Source organism: Aythya marila, assembly GCF_965140915.1.
Source record: "Aythya marila genome assembly, chromosome: Z".
NCBI classification, from domain to species: domain Eukaryota; kingdom Metazoa; phylum Chordata; class Aves; order Anseriformes; family Anatidae; genus Aythya; species Aythya marila.
The window spans coordinates 30,348,466-30,370,851 of NC_139080.1; the positions used below are offsets into that span (position 1 = coordinate 30,348,466).

General features: G+C 39.5%; 2 protein-coding genes across 5 annotated transcripts in view; one reads left to right on the forward strand and one right to left on the reverse strand.

The window, feature by feature from the left end:
* RIC1 (RIC1 homolog, RAB6A GEF complex partner 1) overlaps positions 1-11,683 on the forward strand; it is a 49,260-nt gene extending 37,577 nt beyond the window's left edge. For all 3 annotated transcript variants that reach the window (XM_082783330.1, XM_082783332.1, XM_082783331.1), the window contains exons 18-26: positions 2,912-3,028; positions 3,894-4,622; positions 4,947-5,105; positions 5,216-5,349; positions 6,250-6,536; positions 7,355-7,549; positions 8,777-8,954; positions 9,102-9,290; positions 9,629-11,683. In XM_082783330.1, the coding sequence (XP_082639456.1) occupies positions 2,912-3,028; positions 3,894-4,622; positions 4,947-5,105; positions 5,216-5,349; positions 6,250-6,536; positions 7,355-7,549; positions 8,777-8,954; positions 9,102-9,290; positions 9,629-9,914 (2,274 nt within the window). In that variant the 3' untranslated portion in view covers positions 9,915-11,683. The remainder of the gene's footprint in view (positions 1-2,911; positions 3,029-3,893; positions 4,623-4,946; positions 5,106-5,215; positions 5,350-6,249; positions 6,537-7,354; positions 7,550-8,776; positions 8,955-9,101; positions 9,291-9,628) is intronic.
* Positions 133-22,386, reverse strand: part of ERMP1 (endoplasmic reticulum metallopeptidase 1) — a 39,163-nt gene continuing 16,909 nt past the window's right edge. The window contains exons 12-15 of one of the 2 annotated variants that reach the window (XM_082783334.1): positions 22,114-22,316; positions 20,222-20,337; positions 19,569-19,732; positions 133-2,249 (exon numbers count right to left, since the gene is read on the reverse strand). In XM_082783334.1, the coding sequence (XP_082639460.1) occupies positions 2,211-2,249; positions 19,569-19,732; positions 20,222-20,337; positions 22,114-22,316 (522 nt within the window). In that variant the 3' untranslated portion in view covers positions 133-2,210. Of the gene's footprint in view, positions 2,250-16,113; positions 18,530-19,568; positions 19,733-20,221; positions 20,338-22,113; positions 22,317-22,386 lie in introns of those variants that run through there. The other variant, XM_082783333.1, reaches the window with a different exon arrangement.

Below are 22,386 nucleotides of genomic sequence, written 5' to 3' on the forward strand. Positions count from 1 at the left end.
AGTAAGTCATGGGAAGACTTACTAGTTCCCATAGAGTGGTCAAATGGTCAGATTTAAACAACCCAGACTGGCAAGTAGACAGTTAAGCCTCTAGGTACACTACATATTTATACAAGCAATTGATGTCAGGGATTTATATTAAAAGTTGGTACTGATCAAAAGAAAAGCATTAATGTTAGTACTGAATATGATGTTGTACTGCCCTTTGGACAAAGCAGTGAGCCTGACTTAATGTGTGTCAGCCTTTTCAGTGTTGTTAACCACTTTTGATCTTACTCCCTGATTCTGCAAATTTACCATGCAGGCCCTATGTCCATGCAGATTAAACTTAATGCATAGCCTAGTAGAAGCTCCAGTGACTTGGTTTAAGATTAATATGAAACAGTTAAATAACTCTTTAGAAGCAATACTTTGCTTTCTTGATACACATAACTATTTTTCTTCAACAGTAGCTTCTAAAGGTTCAAGATACTGTACAACTGTGGCTAAACTTCTGGCACATTTACCAATGTTAGTCTGCTGTAAGATGCTAGCGTGTAGCAGTGATACTGATAAGAATGCAAAGCTTTATCTTAAAATACTGGTGGCTTGCCTGTGTCAACAGGTTTAGTTGACATTATAAGACCTTCTTACTTTTAGGCAATAAAAAATAAACATGGAATCTAGTAAACAGAAAAACTCCAGTGTTAACTCTCTGGCATAAGACCTGTATAAATGAATGTATCTGTAGGTACTCTGTTATGCTCGAGTCTTCTGAGTCCTTTTGCATTGAATTAGACTTAGTGATCTCTGTATGGATTGAGAAGCTATTGAGTTCACTTGGACAGAAAGGCCTAGTGTTAAACAGAAAAGCAAAACCAATTAAAACAGTTCTTTCAAGTGCTGTGTGCCTAGAGACATGGATGGAGGTATAAGACCAAGACTAAGGAAATACAAGTTTTATAAATTGAAACACTTGATTCCTTCAAACATTTGTGTTGATTTATTTACTGTTACTCTTCTTTGAACGATAATGCTTGTAGTATGTGAAGTAAATTTATTTCACTTCCAATTTTGCAGTTTAGTAAATCTCTATGAATGAGGTATCAACTATTTTAAAATCAGTCTCATGGGTAATCATAGAATCATTAAGGTTGGTGGTTGGACGAGATGATCTTAGAGGTCTTTTCCAATATCTCCCACTAAACCACATCCCTAAGCACCACGACCAACCTTTCCTTAAACACCCCCAGGAATGGTGACTCCATCACCTCCCTGGGCAACCTCTTCCAGTGCCTGACTGCTCTTTCTGAGAAGAAATGTTTCCTCATTCCCAGCCCGAACCTCCCCTGGTGTACCTTGAGGCCATTCCCTCTAGTCCTATGTCTAGTCATCTGTGAGGAAAGGCCGACCCCCAGCTCCCCACACCTTCCTTTCAGGTAGTTGTAGAGAGCAATAAGGTCTCCCCTGAGCCTCCTCTTCTCCAGACTAAACAACCCCAGTGCCCTCAGCCGCTCCTCACAGGACTTGTGCTCCAGGCCCCTCACCAGCTTTGTAGCCATTCTCTGGACACACTCCAGGGCCTCGATGCCCTTCTTGCAGTGAGGGCCCCAGAGCTGAACACAACACTCATGGTGCAGCCTCACCAGAGCTGAGTACAGGGGGATGATCACCTTCCTGGTCCTGCTGCCTACATTATTCCTGATACAAGCCAGGATGCTGTTGGCCTTGGCCACCTGGGCACACGGCTGGCTCATGTTCAGGTGAGCATCTAACAACGCCCCCAGATCCTTTTCTTCTGCACAGCTTTCCAGCCACTCTCCCCCAGACCTGTAGCACTGCATGGGGTTGTGGCCAAAGTTCAGGACCCAGCACTTAGCCATGTTGAACCTCATCCCATCGGCCTCTGCCCATCGACCCATCCTGTCCAGGTCCCTCTGCAGAAGCCTTCCTACTCTCTGTCAGATCCAACACTTCCCCCCCAAATTGGTGTCATCTGCAGACTTTTTGAGGATGCACTCAATTCCCTCATCCAAATCATCATTAAAAAGATATTAAAGAGGATGGGCCCCAACACCAACCCCTGGGGAGCACCACCAGTGACTGGTCACCAGCTGGATTTCATTCCATTCACCACCACTCTCTGGGCCCAGCCATCCATCCAGTTTTTAACCCAGCAAAGAGCTCCATGGGCTGCCAGCGTTTCCAGGAGAATACTGTGGGAAACCATGTCAAAGGCTTTGCTGCAGTCTAGGTTGAAGCCACCATCCCTGTGTGTTTAAAAAAAAAAAAAAAAAAAAAAAAAAAAAAAAAAAAAAAGATTCTTGAGATCTTTGTATGATTTTTTTTTAATAGGGCATTATGCAATTCAGATTAAGAACTGTTGAGACGTGTCTCCATCTATCTAATGAAGTATCTGATCAACTGTGGGCATGTATGAACAGAGTACTAAGTTTACTAGGGGGTGGCTGTTGGCTTTAATATAGTTACAGCTAGGTAACTAACATCTTGCAAGTTTATACACCAACTTATCTTGTAACTTGTTAGCTCCAGGTATGAAACATCCAAGGAAAGAAGTGTGTGGAGTTCAAACATGCCCTGCTTATGCATGCTAGTTCTGGAAAGCAAAACTGCAGGGAACCTGTTGGATAGGGTTTTTTTGTTTGTTTGTTTTGTTTTGTTTTGTTTTTTGTTTTGCCTGAGAAGCAGAAGCTGAGCACTGTCCTAGTCCCTTTCTGGCCAGAATCCCTCTTGGAGGGTAACTAAAAATGTAGCATCTTATAGTCCATGAATAATAGTTGTGAGCTCTCTTTGCAGAGGCTGTGCAGTTAATTTATTTTTTCTATTCTGGGTTTATATTGTGGTTATGGATAAAATGATCCATGCAAAAAGTTTAAACAAGTGATTTGCATTAAAACTTTTTTCTCCTTAGGCTTGTGAGGCTGAAAGTATTATGCTAAACTTAGCAGGACAGCTCATCATGTTGCAACGGGATCGATCTGGACCCCAGATACGGGATAAGGATAATAATCCTAATCAAAGGAAGCATGTGAGTGATGTAATATTTTGTATGTATTTGTAATATTTTGTATGGCTTAAAAGATGTCAATAACTGGAGAATTTGTGAAACGAAGCAGTACAGGAGTCAAAAAAGAAAATAAAGAAGTATTTACACAAGGCAGTATCTATACTTACAAGCTGAATTGTTAGCTGGAAATACAATTCCCACGATGTTTTTCCAAGAATTTATGAAAAGTTACTAGTTACCTGTGTAAATATCTAACTAAGTATTCAATACTTGTTTTTACTACAAGTATTTACTATTTGTGTTGCAATGAAAAATGTAAGTTTTTAAGAGTAAAGGTCCTGTGCAACACTTGGTATGCAGTAATAATAGAAAGTCTCCAGTCTATCTAAAACTGTTTTACGTATTTATGAAATGTTGTTCTTGCAGAATATATCTACAAAATTTTTAGAAGCAACAATAATAAAAATCACATACTGAATTTTCAAGTACTAGTTTTTCTGTGCTGTTGAAAAACCCTTTGGCTACATGAAACAAGGACTTAAGGAAAGTGAAATCTGAAAAGTTTATACTAAGACTCATTTGTAGTTCAATCAAACACTAGCAGATTTTGTCTTTGTAGTAATTCTGTCATTTCTTCTTTGGACTTTCGGATAACTGAAGAAGGAGAGAGCAGGTTTTTGCTTTCTCCCTTATCCTCTCCCCTCAGGTTTCGTGAGTGCTATAAGGTGGTTAGAAAAAGGAAAGAAGTGTCTATTGAGTTAACATAGGTAATATATTACAGGTGCTTTGCAGAGAGAACAGTTCTTAGCTGAAAGAAGAGCTCTTGTGAAGGGTTTAAAAAAAAAGGTACAATGAAATGACTTTTTTTTTTTTTTTTTTTTTATAGCTGCCTTTCTGTGCTCCGGTTGTTCTAGCCCAGTCTGTTGAAAATGTGTGGACTACTTGCAGGATCAACAAACAGAAACGCCACTTATTGGAAGCTCTTTGGCTCAGCTGTGGTGGGGCAGGTATGAAAGTCTGGCTTCCCCTGTTTCCCAGAGATCATCGAAAACCACATTCCTTTCTGTCAAGACGGATCATGCTGCCTTTCCACATCAACATATACCCACTGGCTGTTTTGTTTGAAGATGCCTTGGTTCTTGGTGCTGTTAATGACACTGTGCTCTATGACTGTTTATACACTCAAACCAGTGCTAGAGAACATTTAGAGGTTCTTTTTCCTTTCTCCATTGTTGAGAGAACCTCTCAGATCTACCTCCATCACATTTTACGCCAGCTGTTGGTTAGGAACCTTGGTGAACAAGCCTTGCTTTTGGCTCACTCCTGTGCCACATTACCATACTTCCCTCATGTACTAGAACTGATGCTTCATGAAGTGCTGGAAGAAGAAGCTACCTCGCGGGAACCCATTCCCGACCCTCTGCTTCCCACTGTGGCGAAGTTCATTACAGAGTTCCCCCTCTTCCTGCAGACAGTAGTCCATTGTGCTAGGAAGACAGAGTATGCCCTGTGGAATTACCTTTTTGCTGCTGTTGGAAACCCAAAGGACTTATTTGAAGAGTGCTTAATGGCCCAGGACTTGGACACAGCTGCCTCTTATCTTATTATCCTACAGGTAACGGTACCCTGTATATTGTAAGAAAGGTGGTATTTACTGAGGTTATGTTACTTAAAAAATGTTAAATCAAAGTTACGCATGTTGAACACATTTTAAGTTCAATGACTATGCCCAGTGGGGAAGGGGACAATATCAGGCAATGCAAGTTGTTAGCTTACAGGTGGAAAAAAAAAAAAAAAAAAAAAGGTAGAAAGCTAGTTCTTTCCTTTAATCTCTCTTATTTTTGAATGTGACATGGTATGACTCGACTTAATAATCTTTCTGTTGCTCAACAACAGAACAGCAAAAGCAAAGGACTTAATTATTCTTTGTTACTTGCAGAATATGGAAGTTCCAGCAGTTAGCAGACAACATGCTACTCTCCTGTTTAACACTGCCTTAGAGCAGGGAAAGTGGGATCTTTGTCGTCATATGATCAGATTTCTTAAAGCCATTGGATCTGGAGAAACAGAGACACCTCCAGCTACACCAACAACTCAGGTCTGTGGTGAAAATAGTAAATACTACACATCAAAACTTGAATGATTAATCTTGCTATCATGTAGCATGTTTACTCAGTTGATTTCAAGTCTGTGTTTTCTTGGTTTCAGGAACCCAGTTCAAGTAGTGGCTTTGAATTCTTCAGACATCGCAGCATTAGTTTATCCCAATCAGCAGAGAATCTCCACAGCAAATTTAACTTGACGAAAACACTGAGTATGCCCTCTGGCCCATCTGGAAAAAGGTAATTGGTAGTAATTTTCTCTCCTTCCCTACTTTGTTTGGTAATGTACTAGCTTTCTTCCTAGGTTAAGCTATAGAAGCGCATTGTATTCTAGAGACAAATCTGTCGTCACCTCCCTCCACAGCCTTCTTACCCTCCTGGGAGAAGACACATTCACATACATGCGTGTATTTATATAGTGACACATTTAAATGGATATTGCTCACCAAAATCCAGCAGATGCCCCTGTAGTAATTTAGTTAGTGAGAACACAGGCCTCATATTAGGAGGATCTGTTCTGCTGAAAAATGTCTTTAACACCTCACAGTGTCATAAAATACACTGCACAGTGCTGTTGTGTATATCTTGACCTAGCAGTGTGTTGATGAGCCATGAAGTCTTTTATACATTTGGGTAGATCTCCCTCAAACTGCTGTACACAGAATTCATATTGATGAGTATTAATATTGAGAAGAAGCAGAGAGGTAGGATTCGTTATTATCTTGGTTTTGTTTTGTTCCTATATAAGACTTTCAAAACAATTTCACTACCAACTGTAATTCTTTCAGATAGTAACTTTCCATAGATAGTACTATCACAAGAGTTTTGAAAGGAAGTGTCTTAGGTTAAAGTTAGTCTTGTTTTCTAAAGCTGTATCTCAGAAGTCACTTTGCAATGGCATCAGCTTCTTCTATCTATTTTTTTTCTGCATTTTGAATTGTTTGAAACTCAATAGATGCTGTTGCTGCTGCAATTTTCTTCCTTTATTTCACTTGTCCGTTGTGGCAATGGGATCATTTAGAGAACGTAAGCAGGAAGGAGTGGTAGAAACTGCCGTGGCCACTTGTACTGTGGCTGTGGCCAGCCATCCTTACAACTCAGTCCAGCACCTGATGTGACTGTCCTCTGATTTGTCCATAGGTGGAGTAAAGACAGTGACTGTGCTGAGAACATGTACATTGACATGATGCTCTGGCGGCATGCTCGGCGTCTGCTAGAAGAAATCAAGCTGAAAGACCTTGGTTGTTTTGCTGCACAGCTGGGCTTTGAGCTGATTGGCTGGCTGTGCAAGGAGCGAGCCAGAGCTGCTCGTGTCGAAGACTTTGTGTTCGCTTTGAAAAAGCTACACAAGGATTTCCTCTGGCCATTCCCAGTCATACCGGCTTCATCCATTAATTCACCTTTCAAGAACGGAAAGTACAAGACAGGTGCTGTAACATCTGAGTTGATTTGGACTAGGTTTCTCTTCTGCAATCCTACACCCATCAGTCTGAATATCTCCTTCCTCAATTCAGCCAAGCAAAGAACAGGCTGAGGCTTATGACCTGCATAGCCTTCTCATACAGGGTGTGTTTTTTGAAGGGATTCTGTTTAGCATAGACCTCATCTTTTGCACAGTCTGACTACACTACTGTTTCTTCTGAGGTTTCTTACTTTCTTAGGTGCACTGGAGTGGATATGACTTGTGCAGGTAGTAAGTTGAACTGGGATACTGTTTGTTGATGTATATCTGCTATGGAAAATTATTATATTAAAAAAATCAAAACTTGTACAGTTTTTAGGATGTACATAATTTACTTAATTATTTTATATTAAAAAATAATGTTCCTAATCTTTGAAATTCTCCATGTGGTAGAGGACTAGAATTCTGAAAGCTTGCTGTAAACCTCTTTGCGTTATTAGTCTCTGGTTTACCTTCTTAGGGCACAGTTGATAGTAGCTGCCAAGGCTTTCTCTGCCCAGTAGTAGCAGCCCTGTTACTTAGTTTTATTGAGGCTAATACTTCATTAGTTGATGTTTTGTTGATGCCAGTGCTGACATAAAAAGCTGACCAGAAGTTCTTGAAGTACTGGAATTTACTGCATTCCCTTGCTTCTGGTGATCTCAACAAATTAATTGACTGTTGACTTAGTTACAAGTTTTAGCTTCCCTAAATGCCTGGAGAGAACTTTCCAAACTTCCTTTTTGATGTTTATATGATCTGTCCTTTGGTGTGTTTTTTTTTTTCCTTTGTTTGTTTTTTAAGCCATGGGGGAACAGCTGCTAAAATCTCAGTCTGCAGACACCTTTGTAACTATGGAAATGGACGCAGGGGTTTCAAGCACACCTAGGAGTCGCAGCTGGCTTGGCGCTATTGGCTCCTCTCAGAGAGAAATTGACACAGCTTCATCCCATGGACCACACATGCAAGATGCATTCCTTTCTCCTTTGCTAAGTAAAGGTTAGTCACTCTTCCCTGTACTTGCCTATTGGAAAAATGCACCTGGAAATAAGCACCTACATTCTCATATTTGCATGTGACTACTGTATTGTTGCTTCTCAACTGCTGATACCACAATGCAGGGGAAAAAATAGAGGACCTGATGAAAATTGACCTGAAATTTTTATAACAGAAATATACTCATGTCATACATCTGTGAGTATTTGAAGTAGAATATGAAATCCATACTTCGTGAAGTTCCTATCCTTGATGGTAAATTGCAATTTAATATTTGTACTCTGTCTGAGAAGAGTGAAGTTTATTTTTGCCTTTTGCCCAGGTCAGCAGTGTTTTAGTGCATGAACTTTGTGCTTTTGGATTATTTAAAAGACGTTAGATGCATTCTTTAATGAGGAATTTGAGGAAAGTGTGGTCTGATACAGTGTTTTTTTCCCAAAAACGTTTTTTTTATCGCTGTTCTAAAAATTCAAATGTATGATGAGCTCAAGAAAATAAAAGGAAATAAGATTCTCTGTGCAGCACTTTCTGACCAGCAAGAGACAACTGTTAAGACTGAAAGATTTCTCATCTTTTTTTTCCCTACTCCTTCTTGTCCTCAAGCACTGAGCAACATCTTCAACCATCTATATCCTGTGATTTCCACTTTACTAGGGCAAAGCCTGAGCATGAAGTACAATCTCTCCAAGATGCTAGAGCCTCCTGTAAGAGAAAAAAACACTTGGAGCTACTATTTAACAGGTTGATGGGCTCTAAAAAATGAAGGATGAGGTTCTGTACCTCTCCTTGGGCACTGCCTTCCTGTATTTTCATTCCTATTTGTTGTATTTATTACTTCTGAGACTGCAAAAATGTATTTTTTCTGAAAACAAACAAACAAACAAAAAAACAACAACAGAATTTAATGAGGAAAAAAAATCTCTCTGCAGTTGTACTGCTGCCTGCCACTACTGTCATTTCTATAGACAAGTATCTCACCTTTTTCTGAGCTGAACGAAGACCTTTGAGTTCAATGGACTTTGATAAGCATTTTGAAACAGTTTGTTTTTAAAGTGAATTAATAATCTTTGAAATACTGTCAGGTGAATTCTAGTAATAATTTAAAAACTAATCCAGCAGTGGCTAACTACTGTGTAGTTTATCATTTTCTGTAGGAAGTAGTTAAGAAATTCTGAGTCTTAGTAAAGTGAGTAGTTTTTTTCCCCTTATGTTTCTGAGTGTTTTTGATAGGTGACGAATGCAGCATTGGTTCAGCAACAGACCTGACTGAAACAAGTTCTATGGTGGATGGTGACTGGACCATGGTGGATGAGAACTTCTCCAGCCTAAGTCTAACTCAGTCAGAGCTTGAACATATCTCTCTGGAACTGGCCAGTAAAGGGCCACACAAGTCACAGGTCCAGCTGCGGTAAGTATTTTGCATTTGAAACTTGAAATGACTAATACCCAGCATTATGAGAAAGAAACAGCCTGCAGTGTTTCTATACTGCTTGCGCTTTGGGATTTTGTCTCTGGCTGGGGGGAAAAGAACTAAGAAGAGTGTTTTTCCATATAGGTACTTGCTACATATCTTCATGGAAGCAGGATGTCTGGACTGGTGTATCATCATAGGTCTTATCCTCAGAGAATCTTCAGTAATCAACCAAGTTTTCAGTGTAATGCAATCCTCCGATATTGATGGAGAAATCTGTCAGAATATCAAGACTGGCCTCCATGCTGTTGACAAATGGGCTTCTACAGACTGGTAAGTGTTATTTTTCCACCTTCATTTCTGTTCCAGTTGCGGATACTTAGTTATCCAAAGAAATAACTTGGGAGTCATCTCAGCCCCAAGTTTAATACACTTCTGCAGGAAATTTATGGACAGACAGTCACTTAAGACTGAAAAAAACACCACCAATTTCTACTGTTCAATTATGATCGCTTTTTTTTTTTCATTAAAAAAGACAACTTCTGTACAGGAAGTACACTAGAATACACCTTTTTATAGCAAGTATCTCCCAATAAATTCTGCTTTTCAGGCATTTGACAAAAGTACCATTGCTAATTCACTAAAGATGTTCTATACCTTTATTTTCCTAGCCCTGGGTACAAGCCATTTCTAAATATCATCAAACCACAGATCCAGAAGCTAAGTGAAATAGCAGAAGAGCAAGTGCAGCCTGAAGCTTTTCAGCCAGTGAATCCTTCAAAAATTACAGAACAAGCAAACACCAGAGCTGAGGAAAGCAGGACTTTGATTAGCCACGGCACTAATCCTCAGAGTGATGCTGGCAACAGCAGTGCTAGCAGACATGAAGAGGACAAGTCCAAGACAGAGGATGAGGATTCATTCCAAGAGGGCAGTTATGACTGTATTGTGTCTTAAATGAAAGATGAACTACGTCCCAAACATCAGGTGTGAAAGGAAGCAAACCAGCTCTAGACATGCTTCCGTGTTTTGGAGTTGAACTTTTTTATATTAATCTTTCAAATCTATATTGGGGATAATTTAACTAAGGAGCAGTTTCATCTAACAACTTCAGAAGAAGGCAAGATTTTTTTGATGCAATCTTCAGACTGCAGCTTTAGGTTTTGATACTTCATAGTGCCGAGAGACAGCAAATAGCGATGTATACAGGCTCAGCTAATGTTCATCGGTCACTCTACATCACAGCTTACTTGGGACAAGCTACTATCTTATCTCTTGCTTGAGTTTAAAAGGTAAAGTGGATACTAAAAGTTGTTCTCCTTCCCACCTTGCCTGCCTAAGAAATGTCTGATCAATGCAGATTGGTTTGATATCAATATTTTGTATGAAAGGAGTGTAAAATATATTGTATGTTTTTGTGAATACTCTTGTACAAATATTCAAGGTTGTACCATATTTGAAGGTACCCATATGTATCACGCATGTTTCTAGATTCCTAGTAAAGATAAAGCAGAGTTGCACTTCTTTCTGGATGAGGCATACTTTACTGACCTAGCAGTGACACAAGGTGGCTTATCTGTTCGTTTTTTTTTGTTTGTTTTCTTTTGTTTTTTAACTGCCACTTACAGATCTTATAGTTGGGTTTAAGGGATTGCTGAAGGTTATTTATTTCATTGTAAATTCTTTTCTGAAAAAAATGGATTTTTAAAATGTAAATACTCATCATATAATCTTGCTATGAAAAATTAGTTTAACAGCTCATACTTAAACAATTTTCAAACATTTTATAATATACATACTTGTAACTAAGACTTATTTAACTTTCATACAATGTTATGGAAAGCTGGCTGCAAAAGTCTGTTGCTTTGAGGTACCTTATTTTTTCTAGCTGCTGTCCCTATGTAATAACTACCTGTAACAGTATTAATTTAGATATTAGCTTGTTTGTACTGTGCAATCTGAACAAAAATGCAACACTGCTCATTTTATACAAAATAAACTAGTTTATTTTTTATAACATCACTTGATTACTGACATGGACCAAACAAGTCGTCAAAAGGTAGTTACAGCATCCGTTGCTTCCATAGCGTAGTTACAAAATGCAAATCTATTTAAATTCTAAAAATTAACAACATTCACAATGAAGTTGAAATAAATTGTGGTTTTATTGTCTATTTTCTTTGCAGATAAGATCAAGTGCTTTAAAATGTACAAATATTAAATGGTTGCTTTAAAATGGCTTTATTAAGCCAATACAACCAGTACAAGTGCAATAATAGTATTACTTGGAAAGCTGGAGATTTTAGTGAATGGAGCTCGAATCTCCACTTAAGAGTTGAAACTAATATCAAAGTTTTACAGCAGAGAAATCCAGTTTGAGTCCCAGCATTAAGTTTAGTATGCATTATAGCTACTGGTTACTGATAATGTCTATCATACTTCCTTCCAAATTAGTACCTACAAGCCTCTTGTGATTGGACTTCAGAATCCATTGTTTTAAGGGGATATTTAGAAAGCTTTTCTATGGAAAAAATATTTAATCTATAAGTTTTCATGTTAAGACAACAAATAAAAACTGCTTCCAAGTTAATATTTTTCAGTGATTCTGTGGTAATGCTGTAAGCCCAGCCCAGCCATCTTTCTGCTGTTCAGGGTTGGATCTGTACAAGTGAACACATGCGTTAACTGATATACTAAGATTCTTGGTATTAAACATCTTACTACTGTGCTGTTGTTTAGCAGTTAAATCTTTTTAGTTCTGAACTTTTAGAAGTTTGTACTTTAGTAGTAATTATCTCTATGCAAATTATCTGTGCTAATTTTGTATTTCAATCCCACTGCTGTTGTAATTAAAAGACAAATGTATTCAACCTTACTTGAAGTTACTCCTGTGGAAGATCACACTTCAAGCCACTGGTAGTGAACCTTACCACAATTCCTGCATGTTTTCCTGGAGAAGCTAAACTCTCACAGGAAATAACAGATGAAGTGTTCTACTTTGCATTGTCTCCATGTGGCCTGTTTCACAGAATGAAGGTATCAGGCTTCTACGTTGAAAATTGCTTTATTAGTGCATCTTGGAAGTTAAGTACACCTATTGCTTTGAAAGAGATGTATTTGGAAAGATTGTGCTAGCAGAGTAGGCTGCAGAGGTGGCCCCTGTTAGGAGGGGCACTATCAGACAGCCACTTCCATCAAGCTCCAACCTCCCCCCTGCTGGCCAAAGCTGAGCCTATCAGCAATGCTGGGAGCACCGCTGTGGTAACATTCAAGAGTAAAAAGCACTGCGGAGCAGCTGTAAGTGAGAGAGAGGTGTGAGGGAGAAAAAATGAAAAATAGCCCCACCAACACCAAGGCACTACAGCAGCAACTGTCCTGCAGCCTGTGGAATGGACTGTGGGGGAGCAGGTTCTCTCCTGCAGGCCCAGGGGGCCATTTCTGAGCAGATATCCCCACGGCAGCCTATGCCAGAGCAGGTGGTGAATGGACCCTGCAGGAAGCTGCAGTGCATCACCAGTCTGTGTAAGGCACGAGCTCCCAGCAGGACTGCCAGCCTAGGTGAGGGTGGCAGAGGGGTGGGAGATAAGAGTTTTCTTGTAGGACTAGGGCCCATACTGGAGCTGTTCCCTCTCCCACCCTCTGGAAGGGACCCCACAGGCGACAGAGGAAAGCCTGAAGAGGAAGGAGCAGCAGTGACTGCCCCAGCCTGGCTTGTGCTGCTGGGAAGGAAGCAGAGGGCTTGGGACAAGGGAGTTCAGAAGTTGAGCCTGGGAAGAAGGTGGGGGTGGAATAAATTAAATCATTTTTCCCCAGGTTGAGTTTGTTTTACTGGTGATGGTAATCAGCGGTGATCTCCCTGTCCTTAGCTCACCGCTGAAGCCTTTTCATCTTACATTCTTCCCCCCATCCTCTTCAGGAGAGGGAGAGCAGCTAAGAAGCTGGCCCAGGTTAACACCCCACACATTTAGTCTTCTGCAAAATAAGAGCTATTACCTCAACCCAAACAGGGGAGAAAATACATTTAACACACTGAGAATCAACATTTTCTATGGCATTCCAGCTTGCCTCTCACTTCGTTTATCCGGCTAACATAAAGCAGGCTGCCCTAGTTCTTGCAAGGCCGGCCTACATAACCATTTAATGTCTATATTTAAAGATAACACATTTCATCCTTCACCAGCATTTGCTCATGACCATGTTTTCTTGATCTGGGTCTCATCCTGTACAACACTAATGTCAGCTGAAAAAGAGCAACAATGCTGGGTTACTTGCTGCTCACTGAAAACTCTCACAGGGTGTACTTGCAGAACTGGTTGACTGAAGTAATAGTTCTTTGGGAAGTTTAAACCACCACTTTGGTCAGCTAAAGTAGATTAATTTTTATTTTTAACTACTGTTTTAGCCAGTTGCAAAGCAACAAATGTAAAAAGCTAGTTTTAAAGCTCCTATAAGCTATAGGTTGAGATCCACTGCTAAGTAGATAGAAATACCTTAATGTGTAATCTAGCTGGGACCTGTGCAAAAGAGGCCCTTTTTTGTTGCTATCAATTAAGGGGAAAAAAAGCTGTGTACTGCTACAATAAGATTATAAAACAATAGGTAGTCACCCACTGTTTAGGGCAGTAAGCTGCAACAACCAAAGGGACAAAAAGCCTTAAGAAAAAATAAATAGCCACAGACACTACTTACTGTCTCATGATAGTTTATTCTATAGCTGAGTGCTGAAGACTGTTGAAAGATTGTAGTGGTTAATGAGATGAATGTTCGCTAACGGTGACCGGCAAAAATAATCCCAGTGCTTGAACTCATAACGGAGAGGACAGGACCATGTATTGACTTTCTGGGTTTGTGCTGCTCTATTTGTATACTACTAATTACCTCCATTTTCATAAGTGAGGTTAAAGTGCAGAAAACTCTTTAAATGGGTTATTTACACAAGGAATAGATACCAATCGATACTCTCTCATCCGTACCTGGCAGGCAGCTCTTGATCACATAAAGATAAAGTTGGGCACGTAATGTGAATATAATGCAAGTGCCGATGTGGAAATGCAATCTGAGAACAGGTAGGAAGAACTAAGATTTTTTTCATTATAGACATACCAAATCAAAGAAAGACAACAACAACAACAAAAAAAAAAAAGCAAAGAAAAATTAAACGTTAAGAAAGAAAGGAAAATTCAGCTCCAGCACTGTTGTAGCAAAAAGATCTGTAGCCAAAGTCAGGCAGAAAACAAAAAGAGCAGAAAGTGAAAGTGACAGATCAAAGTTCAGCACTAAATAAGCTACTTTTTAGTCTCCAGAACAGAGACCATAAATCCACTGTGTATCTAGACACCTTAATTTTTTTCTTCCAAGCAGCTTTCTCATATGACTCTTAAGTTAACTCTGAAATAAAGATGCAACCTGAGATCTTAATGAGTTCTCTACATACCATGTACCATCTGAAATTAGTAACGCCAAGAAGAGGCTTTATAAAAACCCAGAACTGAAAGTTGAAGCTAAATGACAAAGTTCTCTAATATTGACCAATTATCAAACAACAACATGCACTCACACAGAAAACCAACATCCCCAAACAAAACATGCATGGACAACTAAGACACTTACTTAAATCCATCTGTACCTATTGTCTTTGAAGCTTAATTTATTACTAGGTAATTAACTTAAATTTGTTTGAACCTATTGGTATTTGTCCCAGAGTTTCAGACTAGATTGACAGAATGATTCCTTTCTAGGCTAAATACTACAAACCTTCAGGACTATTTTTGAGTTCAGAATAAAAGCCCTGGTTAAGCAATTTCATATCACAAAACTGTGGCTAGAGCACGTAATTCAGGGCTATTGATGTTCCATGTTTTTTTTTTGTTTTTTTTTTTTTCAGCCATCCTTCACTAATGCTGCATATCAGATTTTAAGATCTGTCATCCTGCCAACTCCTTCTAGATCATTATCAAGCACCAAATTAGGTTCCATCCCCAAGGGAAAAGGAAAAAAAAATAGTGAACGTTACAACACACGCAGCACTCTTCAGCAGCTCTGTCCTATATGCTACAATTAGGTCTGTACAGACTTGTTAGATCTTGTCTATTTGATTAGCGTTTTCCAGCAGGCTTACAACTCAACCTAAATTGAACAGACATTAAAACAGGTATTGCTAATAAAGAACAGCTCCACCTAGTTCAGTTGTCTGTTCTTTTATGTGTCGTGCCTGAAACTCTCCTGTTCATTGCATTTATCCCAGCGTTTTTTCTGCAAACGCATACTTTCACTTGACATGCAATCTGAAGGCACCGTGACACATTCTGATGCTGCATTAGATTGCACAGTCACAACAGACACAGGCCTCCTTTGCAAACACACGCTTACATTGGTAAGTAACGTATTTCTGAAGCCCTTTTCCCTCTAGATACATAACAGAATGATGTGTGTTAATAAATAATGTAACAGACTCTTAAAGACATCAAAAATTAGGAGAGACCCAGAATTAACATAAAGCAAAGCAGCTTAGAAAAGGCTGTGCATGTGAACTATCTCAGATTAATATAGGTGAATTCCAGTCAACTAGCTGCTTATTGTCCCACTCAGAATAAAACCTTTTTCTATTCCTATGCCCTGCTATCCTCAAAATCACCACCTGCTTTCTTTGTGTTTATTTCACGGAGTAAGACATGCAGTTCTTCGTATGAGAATTAAGAAACCGCAGCAGCAGCAGACTGATCTGCTTTTATTGAATAGGGAAACAGACACACACAAACAGCAAAATTTTCTACTGTGTTTTTCTGCCTGTGATCAACAACATCATTTGTTCTCAACTACCAGTTTTGAAAAGTATTTGCAACTCTGCTACCAATTCCTCCTCCAAAATGTATCTTGTTTCAAGGAAAACTTTTCTGTCCAAGCAACTAGGGCCAGAGTCCTCCACTCAGATAATTTTTTACATTCCTTGGCCATGCACGTATTCCACATAGCTCTAACTCCAGATGTTTCCAGTATCACTTAGCAATACTTCCACTCAAAGCAAAAATACAACATTAACACAAGAAATAAAGACAACTCAAATATGTCTTTAACAATCATGCTTACCATCAAGTTTTACTGATTAAGGTTCACTTTTATTTATAAATCCAGTGATTTACAACAAATTAGACATCCCTCATAATTAAATTATTTAATAAAGGTTAAATCCTGAGTTAGCAACAGTTACTGCTTCACGGAAGTTCCAGAAATTGCTAACAGGCATTTTGACATTTTTGGCTCTCAGTATGACTTCTTCACACAGCACTTTTTTAAAAAGCTGTAAATCAGACACAGAACAGAATAAGAATCAAATCAGGGGAAGACAGTAAATATCAGTGCAGCTTTAGTTAACCAGCTGTGCATTGGCTACAGCACAACGCACAGCATTTGTTGAGATTCAAGACACGTAACAGTTCTGAAGCTTTTTTTTCCCAAAACATTAATAGCACAAGTTTGTTTTTTAAATATGAATGCATAGTATACAGACTGTACTTTCAAATCAGATACAATCAAGCGAGTGATGATCAATTCACGTTAATGTAGGATGACACTGGTTTTAAGATACTGATGTCCAGTTCAGTATAAATACAGTAATTAAATCTCTGCCCCTAGTCCATAAGTCAGTCAACAATGTTTGCAAATGGACCTTGCAGCAAATGTAACTGTTTCTTGCCACTTACCTACACAACTACAGGCCAATCTGAAGGGACAATACCTGAATGGGGAACTGCTCTGCTATCTGTCACAGCTCACACATATTAAAGTGTCACAAATTTCTTCCATATGCCTTGTAAGCCTCCCAGTATTAGCATGTTTCTACTTGAAATGATGATGCATGCACAAAGTCTGCTTTGCATGCTCTTTGGCAATGTTCATGAGGCAAAACATGAATCTGTGTAATTCATAGCATGGTGTTGATGTCACAATATTTTATATTTAGTTTGGAAAAAAATTAAAAGTTTCTTCAAGTGCACAGAGCTCTTTGAATTTCAGAAACTAACATCAATTATTACAGTGCACTGAAAAAACCTGTAGGGTGTAAAGGGAAAAATAAAAACACAACAACAGGTAAGTGGCTTCAGAATTCAAAGCTTGTTGAAACTGGAAGATACTCTAGATCATTTAGACATTTATAAACCCATCCTGTGGAAATAAAAACAAGAAAAGCGACCCAGAGATATCATACATTCTTCTAAAGATGACTGCTGGTTTCCGTAAGGAACAATAGCATACTTGAAGAAACAATTATATGTATCAGCAAAGTGCAATATTGTCACGTTAGTAAAAAAAAGTCTCTCCAAAGGAGATACCAAAAGTTCGCTAATTCTAGTAAATCAGAAGATAACTTGAAATTTAGATTGGATTAATTATAAGACATCCACTCAAAGGAGTGGTTCCTTGGCAGCCTTACATACAAGAGTAAGTCATATGCTTGTATGCTGATACTAAAAGATCCTAAAGGGAACACCTGCACAAGGAGACAGGTCAAACTTACCCACCCAAGTTTCAACACCAAAAAGACAGGCAAAAGGTAGGAACCAAATTTTTTAAAAGAAACATATTAATTGGTAAAGTTAATCTGGATAAATAATTACCACATTCCAGAATACTGGGTTTTCTGCATTGTACATTTGCAACCTTCACAGGCATCAGAACTTTCAGTGACTTCATCCAGTGACAGAAGTAATATTAGGGCTTTGCTGCTTCTTTCCCCCATCATGTAAACAGCCACCTGCAAGTAAGTCTGAAGGCCTTACTTTAATAGGACAGATAGGAGTGACACGTGATAGTACCCATACAGAAGGGTATTTCAGTCGGAAGGGACCTGTAAAGACCATCAAGTCCAGCTGCCTGACCATGCTAATCAGAAGTTAAAGCATATTATTAAGGGCATTACCCAAATGTCTCTTGAACATTGACAGGAATGAAGCATCACCCATCTTTCTAGGATGCCTATTCCAGGGTTCGACCATGCTCACAGGAAATAAGTTTTTCCATATGTCCAGTCTGAACCTCCCCTGAGTGGACGGCAGGTGTGTGTGAAGTACAGTTATATTTTATGTTACATTAAAATAACTTAATGAGGCCCTTTCATTACAATTGCCATTGTATTATGCTAACGTTATTCCTAAAATGCAGTTTTCATGTTCAGAAACTCACTGGTCAAACTGCCATTTCAGTGGAAGAACCAGCTCAGTTGACAGGGTATCACCTTTTCCCCAAGACAGTTGTAGCCTTTAAATAGCCAAACTGCCAAAGAAACACCATTTTCAGCCAACGTATTTTAAATTACTGTGAAAGTCTGTGCTATCTTGTTAGGATGTTTGCTATGACAGCATCCTATGTTGGAGAGAGATCACCCTATCAGCGTTGTATTACTGTTAACATTAAAATACAAAAAGGTCATAGGTGCAGGACCAACCAGAAGAAAACGTCCAGTTTGGAAGTCTCTCCAGTAAGGCATAGAGTTGAGGTGATTTTTGATCTTCCCCAAAAAAATAGTGTGCTGCTATGGCAAGGGAGACTATTCCATCAGAATGCTTTTCTGAAGCCTGCAAGTGAGAGAGGGCAACATGGTATTTATGACTGTTTGTGGAGTTTAACGTGTAAACCCAATCCAGATGTACTTTTCCACAGACTTACCTATGCAACAAACTACATCCCACAGGTTATTGTTCTGTAAGTTAAAGCATTTCATATCTTCAACTGTGTCAGTATCATGAGAAGTTAAATTTAAATTGAAATTGCAACTAGGTATTTATATCGCAGGGCCTATGACATGTCAAACTTGCATGTTCTAAATTCAACATTTGTATATATATACGTTTTGCTAGCAAATCAAGACATGGACACTAACATGGTATTTTCACTGATCTTTCTACTGTTTACGCTTAGAATGAAAAGCCTTTTATGCCTAGGCTTTGCAGTTATCGATCTCACAAAGCTTGTTATGCTGTAGATTCCTGTCTGCCTTTACCAGGTATCCTCATAAGGATTACTTGGTTACATGTTTATACTGTATGATCTAAGAAGGAACAACAAACTTTCTGAATTTCCACAAGTTCTAGTAATATTTCCTCAAAATTAAACCTATAATAAGCCTCATTATTAAAACCATGATAGTAACTCACAGATCTGAAAAAATAAAATCTTCATTGGCAGTTTAACAGTGGGAATGAGGGATCATAAATCCCACTGGAATAGGAATGCTGGAAGCCTTGCTTCCAAACAGAGGTACAGTACAGAAGACAAAATTTTTATGATTTTCTTCAGTATCAAGACAGGTAAGTTTCCTACCAAGGATTCCCTGTAATTTCCCCCTAACAAAATATGTGACATGGGAACTGTTTACAACAGGAAAAAGATCTGTGAAATAACAGCAAAAAAGATAAAACTTCAAGAACTATGAGTTAAAATGAGAGAAATCCAAGCTTAAGGCCTAACACTGTGTAAACAAGGAAAATGTTCTCCCTTTGACTTAATGGCAAGTTAGAAGACAAAGCATTGAAATATGTATGAGCTGATACACACAGTAGAGGGACAAAGTAGAAGACCAAGGGGTCACCACGTTTCCAACAGCAGCATACTTACTGTAAGCTCTATCCAGAAGTTCCATGGTGTAGCATGCAGCCCATGGGAGTAAAATACGAAGTAGTCTCCTCCTATGCTAGCTACTGGCGTTCCATCTCCAAGAGACCAGGTAGACAAAGCTGACCCTTTGTGTGGCCGAATATACAGTGACATGTGACTTGGACCTGTAGACAGGGAAATGTATCGAGATGTATGAACAGCTGAAAGGAGATAAAAACGTTTGCCCTCCTTCCTTTCATTCCAATAACGTATTTTCCTAAATAGTAACACGTAACCTATGTATTACTACCTGTGTCTTCCAACACAAGATAGAGCTATACTGTCTTCTCTAGAGAAGCTTCTATTATTTCTATGTAGTGAGACAAATTAGATGACGATGTAAAGAATGGACAGAGGTCTAAAATGAACTTCAAGAAGGGACTTGCTAAAAATGATCAAAGCTTACTTAAAATAGACAAGATATCAGTCCCCCAAATAACAACTGCAACACAACACCCACAGCTTCTAGCATGTTATGAAACTGAATTAATTCATGCCAATCACACAAAACTCACTATCTTAGGAACGGCACTGTAACCTGCAGTACTAGACTTAGAACCTTATCTATTATGGGCATAAAAATAAATCACAAAATAGAAGCTTCAGTCACTCACCAGATACTTCAAAGCTTAACCTCACAGAGTTCCAGGGCATTAGCTCTTTGGCCAGAACTTTGAAGTGAATGGGGCTTCTTGGAAAAATTTCTGGAGCAGGAAGATACCAGTTTTTCCTGTTTAAATAAATATATAATGTTATAATTTTATCTCAGTGCAACAGTCAGAGGTGCTAAAATATGAGAAGAATAAGTTTTTGTATAGCTTAGCTGACCGCATTGTTAATAAACAAAATACTCAAAAGGTATTTATGGTGGCAGAAAGCAGTTAAAATTTAACAGCTTGCAGCCAGTCGAATATTTAAAGGACACAGTAACAGAACAACAGTTACTAGTGTTTTTATCTGTTACTTTGATCTGCCTTACTTTACAAAACAATAAAATAAATAAAAAATAACTAAAAAGTAAATAAGTAAAAAAATATAAAATTCTACATTTCTGTTCACAAGACTCCTGAGGTATGAGAAACAGGCATGGAAGCTAGCTTTCTTCTGGGGAAAGTAGCTATTCTAGATTTCCTCTGTTACCAGCTGAGGTGACGTGGAAAAAGGGAATCACAGAATCACAGAATTTCTAGGTTGGAAGAGACCTCAAGATCATTGAGTCCAACCTCTGACCTAACACTAACAGTCCCCACTAAACCATATCCCTAAGCTCTACATCTAAACGTCTTTTAAAGACTTCCAGGGATGGTGACTCCACCATTACCCTGGGCAGCCTGTTCCAATGTCTAACAACCCTTTCGGTAAAGAAATTCTTCCTAAGATCCAACCTAAACCTCCCCTGGCGCAACTTAAGCCCATTCCCCCTCATCCTGTCACCAGACACGTGGGAGAACAGGCCAACCCCCACCTCACTACAGCCTCCTTTAAGGTATCTGTAGAGAGCGATAAGGTCGTCCCTGAGCCTCCTCTTCTCCAGGCTGAACAAGCCCAGCTCCCTCAGCTGCTCCTCGTAGGACTTGTTCTCCAGGCCCCTCACCAGCTTCGTCGCCCTTCTCTGGACCCGCTCAAGCACCTCGATGTCCTTCTTGTAGTGAGGGGCCCAAAACTGAACACAGTACTCGAGGTGCAGCCTCACCAGAGCTGAGTACAGGGGGACGATCACCTCCCTAGCCCTGCTGGTCACACTGTTTCTTATGCAAGCCAGGATGCTGTTGGCCTTCTTGGCCACCTGTGCACACTGCTGGCTCATATTCAGCTGACTATCCACCATCACTCCCAGGTCCTTCTCTGCCTGGCAGCTCTCCAACCACTCATCTCCCAGCCTGTAGCTCTGCTTGGGGTTATTGTGCCCCAGGTGCAGGACCCGGCACTTGGCCTTGTTAAACTTCATGCAGTTGACCTCAGCCCATCGGTGCAGCCTATCCAGATCCTCCTGCAGAGCTTTCCTACCCTCAAGCAGATCGACACACGCACCTAACTTGGTGTCATCTGTAAACTTACTGAGGGTGCACTCAATGCCCTCATCCAGATCATTGATGAAGATATTAAAGAGGACCGGCCCCAGCACCGAGCCCTGGGGAACGCCACTAGTGACTGGCCTCCAACTGGACTTGACACAGAAGAAACATGGAAGAAACACATACTCCTACTATGAAGTGCCCATTAGAAGCTCCCCCTTGCTTTTTTCTCCACTGGTGCCAATATTTGTTTTCCCACACATCAACATCTAGAAGTCCTCCAGCAGACCCAGCAATCTCTCTCATAGATTGTGGCAGATGACACTGTACCTACACAGAAGTTCAAGCATCTGCTGAAAGGGAAGGATAATTTACTTTTAAGCCAAGATTAGATTTATTTTTTTTTGTCCTTTACAGAAGTAAGATTGCATAAACTGCATAACCAATGGGCTTTGTAGCAAATGCTCAAACAAAGCAGTGTTCACACCAACCGGAACATGAAATGCACTGGTAGAATCCAAGGCAGGCCACAAAAAGGAGCCCACTCCTCGCATGGAGTTCTAATGGTGTCATTGATTTCAGGTATGTGGGGAGTTATGTGAGATATTCCATTATAATCAAATCCATTAATCCATATACCAGAGTCACTTTTAACCAGGTTTCCATCTAGGTCATGAAATCTTCTGCTCGTGTGCTGGAAGTAGAAGTAGAAAAAGATGCGCAGAAAGATGCTAAGAGTCTGTGCAGTTTGCAAGTCAAAAGTC